The 10,141-nt window shown below is 41.1% G+C and overlaps 1 protein-coding gene across 1 annotated transcript in view; it reads left to right on the forward strand.

Annotated features, from left to right (window-relative positions):
- LOC101851629 overlaps positions 1 to 10,141 on the forward strand; it is a gene marked incomplete at its 5' end in the record, with an annotated part of 32,633 nt that overhangs the window by 20,971 nt on the left and 1,521 nt on the right. The window contains 2 exon segments of the mRNA XM_005092712.3: positions 115 to 279; positions 7,068 to 7,232. Of these exon segments, the coding sequence (XP_005092769.2) occupies positions 115 to 279; positions 7,068 to 7,232 (330 nt within the window).

Here is a 10,141-nt window from a genome sequence, read left to right on the forward strand (position 1 = left end):
ATCATTATTATTATTATTATTATCAATATTATTATTATTTTCAATATTATATTATTATCAATATTATTATTATGACTTGTTATTTTGTGCAACATGTTTGTCGACTTGTTCCAGAACCGAGCGACTCGGCCAAGGAGAAACTGTGCAACAACAGCAACTCACCCTACACTCTGCCAGAGCACAGTAGCGAAGTTGTTGTTTCCTTTCACACCAACACCTCTGGTCAGGGCGCCAAGTTCCGGCTACGTCTGCAGGCTGTTCACTCTCCCGGCAAAAAAGGTTAATTAAAAACTATACTTACTTTTACTTTTACTTTTTCATCCTCTGTTGCCGTTAAGCGTCGAGGGGAGCTTCAGTTTTCTATGGTAGGCCGGCTCCGCAGCTCTTTCAGTTGTGATATTATGTTTTCTCAGGATTTTCTTGACACCCTCAATCCACCTTTTGCGTGGCCTTCCTCTTCCTTTATAACCTGAGTGCCAGGGGTTGCAGGCTCTTGAGGCTGGCTGGTCAGGTGACATACGTAACAGGTGGTTAAACCATTTTATTCTGTCTTTCTATGTAATGCAGGCAGGACTCAAAGATTAAAAACAATAACCGACAAGAAAATAAAACCCAACAAGATTTAAAAATCATAAATATTGGCAGGCTCAGTATTCGAAAACTTAGTACGTCCACCAAATTATGTATCACATCGCGGTGGAATTAGGAGCTTGTTGGTCTTAGGGATATGGTATTGTTGGTATCATCTGGAAGATTGCTCATTTGTCTTTCTTTTGAGGTAAAAATGCCCATTTGTCTTGAAAAGAATTGGAAATTCTTGAAGAGGAAGGGGAAAGGGTTTGCCTGATGTCAGAGGTAAAATTAGCGAGAAAATGGCCACCGAAATTTGGTGACTTCCAAAGCTTGAATGTCTTTGAAAACTTCAGATTTAATTTTTTGTACCCTTAATTAACGTGTTTACAAAAAAAGTCCTTAAAGAAATGTATTTCTAAAAGAACGTAAAATGGGTAAAGAAAACCTTGTAAAAAATTATGAACGTGAGAAAAAATTATGACCAGTTTCTTCGATTTAATTATTTTGACAAGCGCCTGATTACATCACAATTCCACGCATTGTGTGGATATGGTATCTGTTTGGATAGCAGTCCGGAGTCTTTGACATTCCTTTTTTTTCTCCCCTGGGGTGGTTTATGTCACAACTTGCTCCTCATGTGTTTACAATAAGTGGACTATCTTCCCCGTGGCGTCGCTGACCTCTAGTAGTTAGGCTACCGGACCGGTAATCGTGAGGTTGCTGGTTCGGAGGTTCGAGCCTTAGCTCAATCCAATGTTGTGTCCTTGGGAAAGGCACTTTACATGAAATTCCCATTTGGCAAGTACCTTTCAGAGATGGACGTTTAACTTGGAGATCCCGCTTCTCAAATATACCCTAATAGTGTTGATAGAGGGGTTAAACCCATACCATTTCACCTTCTTCCTTTTCACTATCTTCCCGTTTGTGTTTAAGTTTAAGCGTAGTTTTATATCACAAGCACTGATGTGTCTGTGATATTGTCGTTGTTGGTGTAAAGTGTAAAGTGATAAAATAAGATTACATAAGATACATCTTTGTTGTCAAGATTCTGGCATTTTGGTTTGAGGTTTCAAAACGTTCACACATAGACACACACACACACACACACACACACACACACACACACACACACACACACACACACACATATATACACACATACACACACAAACATTTTTCACACACGCAGGCTTACAGTCACATGCATAATATAAATGAACCGTTGTATAAACAATAATGATCTTAAGCTAGATATAGATACTCTATGTTAAAGGGAACACGCACAGTTGCCTCTGAGTACCGCCCAACAATGTGTAAGGGTTTAACGCCCCCATCAACACTAGAAAACTATGCAAGAGGCGGGACCTCCGAATTTAATGTCCTCATCGGACTGGACCAAGCTAAATTTGGGAAGAGCCTTGATCTGAAAACTTCACAAAAAGACGATCAGTTCAATAACGCCCAGTTTGGCTCACCACTTCATAGCCCAGCATGATAACAACTAGGCTAACGGAGCACCCCATATTTGTATGATACTTATGTCTATTTGTGTGTTTATTTATGTGTTTAGAAGTGTATGAATCTAGGTATATATGTTGGTATGTCGTATGTACCATTATAACCCAACATTCCACACAGAGGGCAACAAAGTGAATAAATATGTGATGCATTGTGGTGAAATCAGGCGCTCGTCAAAATTATGAATTCGAAGAAACAGGCAATTTTCCATCGGACTAACAATTATTATTGAATTTAATTTTTTGCTCACTTTTTACGTCCATTTAAAAACGTATTTCAGTATTGATTTTACTGTAAAATGTTGACTAAAGGCACACAAAAAAACCCCCAAAACTTTCCGTTACCAAAGGATCTCAAACTTTGGAACTCATCTAACTTTGGCGGCCATTTTCTCGCAAATTTTATCTCAGAAACCAGACGACCTCCTCCTCCTTCAATCACAAATTTCTCGACTTCTATTTATTATTCATTGGGTTTTTTTCTTCTAAGGCAAGACAAGTTAACAAGCTTTAAGATGATATCAATGACTTCATTTGGCCAAAAATTGACAAACGCCTGATTCCACCACATCATGACACATAATATTATTTATTTTTCAGGTTTATGATTCGGGGGATTCTATTATTTGCACTATACGTTGTCACTTTCATTTTTTTTAAAAATGGTTAGTTAGCTTTCCACCCTGTATTGAGCAATCGCAATATTACTACTACCAATGATTACAGTAGGTGACAGTGGGTGGTTGGCAGGTGTCCTGGTGTGGTTATCTCTAGCCATTATCTCTCCTCCTTTTTTTCTGTGTGTGTTACTCTCTGTGATCACCTGGAATTGTCAATATTTCTATGACCAGTGTCTGTAACAAGTGCTGTCAAGCTCTTACTATTACTAGAGTGCAGTCAAAAATTTGTGGCACAACTTATCCTCAAATATCTCTTTAACGAGTGAACCAGTGTCGCCCACACTTTGCACAGCAGTATCAGTTTGACTTAATTTAATCATATTTTTCCACATTAATAGAGGCTAAATTAAAAAAAACAACTTTCTTTATGATTATACATTTGTTTAAAATACTATAAATCTTTGTCGTGCTGAACATGGGATTTTTCACAGCACTTCTCGCTTTCAACACACATTTTGCATACACATATTAATGGCCAATATCACAGCTCGCCAATGACACCTGTTAGTGGCAAAACGTAAAAAAAACGGACTTGCTTTTTAATACGATATTGCCTCATCTGTAATCTTATTAAAATCTGTAGAAACCATCGGCCAGGACTTTTTATTTGTATTTATTAAGGATTTTTTTAGAGTGCGGTGTACAGGTGTTTGAAACAATTATTTATCTGTTAAGACAAATTATTGATACAAGTCGCTGTGCAAAAGTTTGAGAACCTATATTCGACAATTAAGGAGACATTATCTGACAATAAGTTGAGCCACAAATTAATTTTTGACTGCACTATAAAGTTTAACCCTTCCAGCCCCAGCTATTTTTTGTGCACTCCCTAACCCTAGTCCCACCCAATACAACAGTATTTCAGAAAAAGAGGCATGTATTCTAAAAAGTAATGTAGTATCTTTCTAATGAGGTTTAGATAATAACATATATTATAACTATGTTTAAAAGTCATTATTGCCTTTCTCACCCTGTACACTTTCCACCTTTCTGTATCCTGGGCAAGCCTCTTGGTGTTATTCCATGTCTTCCCACTTTTCTGTACATCAATTTCTGTAATTCTTCTTCAGGTTCCACGCAGTCTTCACTTTGATGTCTTTACCTGTGGATTCCAATCGAAAACTTTCTTTGTTATGCAGCTGTCTGACTTCATGAGAGTATGTTCAATCCATCGCCACCGCCTTCTTCCAACCTCATCTCTGACTTGGATCTGTCTTGTTTTCCTTAACACTTTCTCGTTGGTTACCTTGTCTGTCCATCTGATCCTCAGTAACTTTCTGAAGACACTTGTTCAAGAAAATCTGGATCTTCTTCATGCAAGGCTGTGATGCGTTCCATGTCTCACATCCTTACAACTTGACTAACTTCACATTTGAATTGAAAGTCCTCAGCTTTTTTGGAAGTGAGATATCTCTGGTCTTCCAAATCATATCCAAAGAAATGAAAGGAGCCTGTGCTTTTCCAATGCAGGACTTAATTTCAGCACCCGTTCCTCCCTCTCTGTCAATTATACTCCCAAGATAGTTGAAGGATTCAACATCTTCTAGTGTATTTCCTTCTATTGTGGCCTGCTCCTTTCTTTGTGCATCTGTCCTTAGGACCTTTGACTTTCCAGGGTGGATCCTCAATCCAACAGACTCTTATCGGCAGTTTAATACGGACGTCTTTGCTTGCATCTGTTCCTGGGTGTGCTACAGAAGCGCCAAATCGTCCGCAAAATCCAGATCGTCCAACTGTGTCCATGGGGTCAACTGTCTTCCATTCCTGTGTCCTCTGGTGGTTTCCTTCATCAGCCTAACGACTGCCAATATGAAGCGGAAATGTGATAATAAACATCCCTGTCTCACACCAGTCTCGATGTCAAAGTTGTCAGTGAGCTAGCGATCATGTACAAGCCTGCAACTTGTCCCTTCGTGCATGCTATTGATGGGATTTACCAACTTCTGTGGTATTTTGTGATGTCTCATTATCTTCCACTGTGTTGCTCGGTTTATACTGTCAAAGGCTTTCTCATAGTCAAGGAAGTTGACGATAAGCTGGGAGTTCTACTCCAGGGACTGTTCCACATTGATCCTCAGTGTTGCAATCTGGTCGGTGGTTGAGCGATTTTTGCGGAAACCAGCCTGTTCATCTCGTAGTCTTGGATCCGTTGCAGTCTTGATTTTCTCCAGAATGATTCTGTTGAAGACCTTACCTGGTATTGAGAGAAGAGTGATCCCTCTGCAGTTGCTGCAGTTGCTGAGATCCCCCTTTTGGAAGCTTCCCAATGTGTTCTTCTTTCCAATCCATTGTGAACTTGCTCTCATTCCAGATCCTGGTAAACAGTGGGAGGAGGAGGTCTGCCATCACATTGGCATCTGCTTTTAGGGTTTCAGGTGAAATCTGATCAGGACCGGCCGCTTTACCTCTGTTCAGCTTCTTAATGGTATCCAGAATCTCTTGTTTTGAAGGAGCAGCACAGCAGATTGGTATCTCGTTTCTTGCTGGCAGGATGTTCGGCGGGTTACTCGGTGGTGGTCTGTTCAGGAGACTGTTGAAATCCTCTACCCATCATCTCAACTGAGCTTCCTTTCCAATATGGTTTTCCCGTCTAAGTCCTTTACTGTCACTCTAGGTTTCCCGTATTTTCCAGCAAGAGTCTTTGTCGTCTGGTAAAGTATTTGAATGTGGCCTCCTACCGCTGCTTCCTCCGCCTTCTCTGCCAGCCTGTTCATGAATTCCTCCTTGTCTTTCCTTGGTGATTTTATGACATCCTTAGCTGTTGTCCTGTACTGTTCAAATGCATCCACTCTTGATCCTCTTATTCTACTTGCATTCGCCTCTACCTTCAATTGTATTCTTATCCTGATTAAATCCAATGAGCGTTGGCTTATCCATTCCTTGTGCTCCCATTTCTTCACACCGAGTACTTCTTGACATGCTGATGTAAAGACTTCTTTGACCTTGGTCCAGTGTGTTTCCACCTCCCTGTCCACTCCACCAAGATCTGCCAGAGGTTGAAATCTGTTCTTCAACTGCAGTTGAAACTCTTCTTTCTTGTGTCCCTCCCAGAAACTTACTTGGAACTTGGTCCTTTTGGTTTCTGTGCTGGTTCCGTGCTTTTTTAGCTGAAGCTTGAGTCTTGCCAACAGCAGATGATGATCCGATCCAACATCTGCCCTCTCTGTACCATGACATCTTCCAGTGAATGCCTGAACCTATGAGAGATACAAAAATGATCTATCTGGCTCTCCGTCACTCCATCTGGCGAAACCCTTGTAGCCTTTGGAATTGGGGAAAAACGGAGCCTTCAATGACAAAACGATGAAAGCACATATATTTGCGAATCGCTCAACGTTCTCATTTATTGTTCCCAAGCCTTGTTGTCCCATAATTCTCTCAAACCCTACGTTGTCCTGATCAATCTTAGCATTAGCATCTCACATTATGATGTTGACACCCTTCCTTCGTAGTTTGTTAATGGCCCTCTGGGGTCAGCTGCAAAAGGGATCCTTGTCTTCATCCGAAGCATCATTTCTTGGGGTGTAGATCTGGACTATATTCATGTTGATGCTCTTGCTCCTTGAAGTGAATGAAGCCATCGTGATCCTCCCATCTTGCGGTTCCCATCCTCTAAGTGACTTCTGAGCATACTTACTCAAAATGATTCCCACTCCTTTCGCATGGTGCATGTCTTCCCTCCCAGACTACAATATTTGTTCCACCTAGCTGAGCTGCTTCTGTTCTGACTCTATCCAGTGGCTTTCGCTGACTCTTAATATGTGCGGCCTGTATCTCTTTATCTCTTGTGCCATTTGAGAACTCTTGCCTACTTCATACAAGGTTTGAAAATTCCACGACGCAATCCAGAGAGACTTTTTTGACGTAGATGGTTTCGGGTCAGGAGAGTCCTTTCGGCTTTGTCCGCTGTCCTTCATTGTTCCTGCTGACGCAGAAGCTCCTCCGTCTCCTAAGACTGGAAAATAAAAAGCCATGTTTGTCTGTGTTTGTGTAACTGACTGTTTTTAGTGGGTCGGATAGCTGGCCCTCCACAAACTGGTACTTGCACATTTAGTCGCCTCTTACAACGCGCAGTATCTCGGCAGGTGTATATTTTGCTCCCGCAAGGTAAAACGATGGGGCCCCGCAACTGCACGGGCGGACATGTTTTAATGTAAATGAACAGTAAATATTACGAAAATTAAAGTTTAATTAGGTTCGCTAATTTCGAAAAATGCACAAATTCTTAATGGATGTCATTTCTAATATGTAGCGCAATTATACACCACTGATTACTACTGCATTATTTTCCCAAAAGGTGGCTCTAGCGAAAGCAAGGCTTCTATAGCCGGGTACGCGTGTGCCGGTGTGGCGGGCGTGGCATTGATTGCCCTTGTCCTGTTCTTTGCTGTACGATGCACAATGAGAGAACGGAATCGGAGCCAGGGCTACGCTACAGAATCATCACTGGCGCTACAGACTGGTAAGTGTTGAGGGGGGTGTAATGGTTAGATGTTTGGACTCTCAACCGTGAGGTCGTTGGTTCTATTCCCATCAGGGGCCCAAGGTTGTGTCCTTGGGAAATGTGTTTTACGTGAAATTTCCTCACTTCACCGAGGTGAGAATGGGTTCCCAGCTATAGACAGCGAAAGATCTTGTCAGTATGTTAGTGTTTTAGTGACTATAAATGGCTGCTTGTACTGTAATCTTCCCTGGAAGTCGAGGTTGTTTCAGAATGTTCTCAGGTCTGCTGGGGTAATAGCATAGATTGTGGAGGGCATAGAGCCTGCTGTTGAGCGGGGATTTGCACTATACAAATGCTATCTATATTATTATAGTGGGTACGAGATTATGACGTTGGATCTTGCAGTGTGTGTAAACCAGTGCATGCTTGCTAATGTGAGCTGTATTACTCACTAGTAGGCGAGTTGGTATTATTGGTAGGGGGGTGGGGATCACACGAATCGTGACAAAGGTGTAATTTAATGCCCAGCTTGGAAGTAAATAGTGTAGAAAGGCGGTATGATGAGAATGTCCGCCAGCTAAAGGTGGCAAAAGTGTGTAACTGTGAAATAACTCTCTCTCTCTCTCTCTCTCTCTCTCTCTCTCTCTCTCTCTCTCTCTCTCTCTCTCTCTCTCTCTCTCTCTCTCTCTGTGTGTGTGTGTGTGTGTGTGTGTGTGTGTGTGTGTGTAAAAGAAATAGGAGGGATGGGAATGGGGGAGGGGGTGCGGAATGTTATGATTTTTTGTTTTAGGAAAGTTTTTATGGCACTCGCAACTGCATAAGGTCATATGAGAGCTAATGAGTGGATGTCAAAAGAGAAGTTCATTGAGGGAATATGGCTTATTCTGCTCACCTCTCTAGCTTCAACAGAGCAATGTCTGCTTCGGTCACAAGAGAGTGATAAAAATACAAAAGAAGTAGAGGAAAATAACGATAGTAAGGATTAGGGAAAAAAGCAGCAGTTCCCTATCTGCAGTTCCGGAACAGTATGAGCATGACATTGATGACTCAGCCCATTTACAATTCTACTGGGCATAAGAGCATGTTAATATCCCCCCTTTGGGAATGGCCTAAAGACACTTCAGTCAGTAGCACTGCCCTGTGGGTTTAAGTTATGTCTAAATACATGATAACATTGTCTCCAAATTTTGTGATGTGGGGATGTAGGAGGGTTATAAAGCAATCAGACATCAATAAAATGTTAAGTAGTGGGGGGGGGGGGGTTATATATGTTGTTATGGAGTACAATGCAGTTTTTTAAAGCTTTAGTAGCGTTTTACGGCACTATCAACACTGCAATCTATCTATATCATATTTGTGAAAGTTCGTCACTTTGGTCACTTAAAACTTACGAATCACTTAGCTTTCGAATTGGAAAAAATGATCAGTGGTTCAGAAACATTTGAACAGTTATGTTAAGGAGTCTGAAGTCACTGTAGTTTAATTTTTAGTTTTTCATTAGTTTTGTTTAGATCTAATCTTTGGAAAGTCCAACTTCTAAGACGCTGTTGTAAGAAGTGGGGCTTCCGTTCACAAACTGTGCGCACTGGTTCCACAATGACTTGACGATCGATTCTTTTGAGTCCGTTCATCAAACGGGTACCCAGCTAGTGTAATATAAGTGCCAAAGACTTGAGGTGATAACAAGAGAGTGACAAAGACACAAAAAGAGGAGAGATAAGGAGGATAGATGTTTGAGAGTTGCTTTGGAAATGGATGCTTGGAAGAGGCAGGGTGGAGGTTTTGGTGCCAGTGTGTTGGTAGTTTGGATATCGCCTCGCACATAGCGTACTTTACTTCAGCGTGCGGCTGGGGTCTCGGACTGGGGGCCTACTGTATTAAGCGTCTATTTATCCAGTTGACTCCATAGTCAGTCTCTGAGCATTATTTCCAAAGGTAATTAGGCCTACAGTATTTAGTCCGAAGTGACATAAAAATAAAGAGCTACTAATAGTTATTTATTTATTGCTGAGCCCTATTACTATTAGATCTGTTGTGTAATTTGGGGAAAAAATCATTTTTATAAACACAAGAAATCAACGTCCATATAAAACAATCTAAATTAGTCATGACTAGATCTATCTACTGTACATGCCTTATAAATATCATGCCTTCTAATATCAGTTTCCTTTTTCAATGGATTGCAGTGTATGTCTGTTCAATTATGATAATTTCAAAATTTTCAATGTAGGTTCTTTTGAAGAGCGAGGAGTGGAAGCGTAACAATAGTTTTTAAAAAAGATGTTCGCTAGAATCTGCCCGTGTTTCTCTTTCATTTCGAACTCAAAACTGTCAAACAGCGCCATGGTTAACTTGCAGAAAGATGTTCTGCAAACAGGGTCTTTAACATTGACATGCCCTGTCAGAAGGGATATTCAAGCCGCCTTTATCCAAGGAGCTTGTGTAGTGGCCGTACTTTTGGTAGTAGAAGGTTGTCTGTCCGAGTTGAGAAATTTCATCCAGCTCTTCGTCTTTGCGAGTAGCATAGCCAGCAATATATACCAGCACAGATTTTGTCTCTGTACAAAGTGACTCCTCCAACTCAATTAGATTGTCCACTGTTTCTGAAGCCCTCTCGTCTGTTTCAATGTTAAAATTGCAATCGGAGCAGGAATGACCAGGTTCTTCAAGGTTTGAAAGGTCTGCATCAAGAGAAAGAAGTAATCTTGATCTGTGAATGTTTGATTTTTCAACAATTTGCTGAATGTTAATAAAGTAGGCCCCTCCTGAGCCCTGTCGCAATTTGCTGAATTCTTTCTCCAATGGATCAATCGAAAATTGACCAAACATGACATATTGATGAGAGGACTGAAGTAACCGTCTACAAAGTTCAACAAGGCCATTGCATGTGTGGTGGATAGCTTTTGCGGTGTCACGAGTTAGCTGCT

This window comes from Aplysia californica, unplaced genomic scaffold, assembly GCF_000002075.1.
Source record: "Aplysia californica isolate F4 #8 unplaced genomic scaffold, AplCal3.0 scaffold00051, whole genome shotgun sequence".
NCBI lineage: Eukaryota > Metazoa > Mollusca > Gastropoda > Aplysiida > Aplysiidae > Aplysia > Aplysia californica.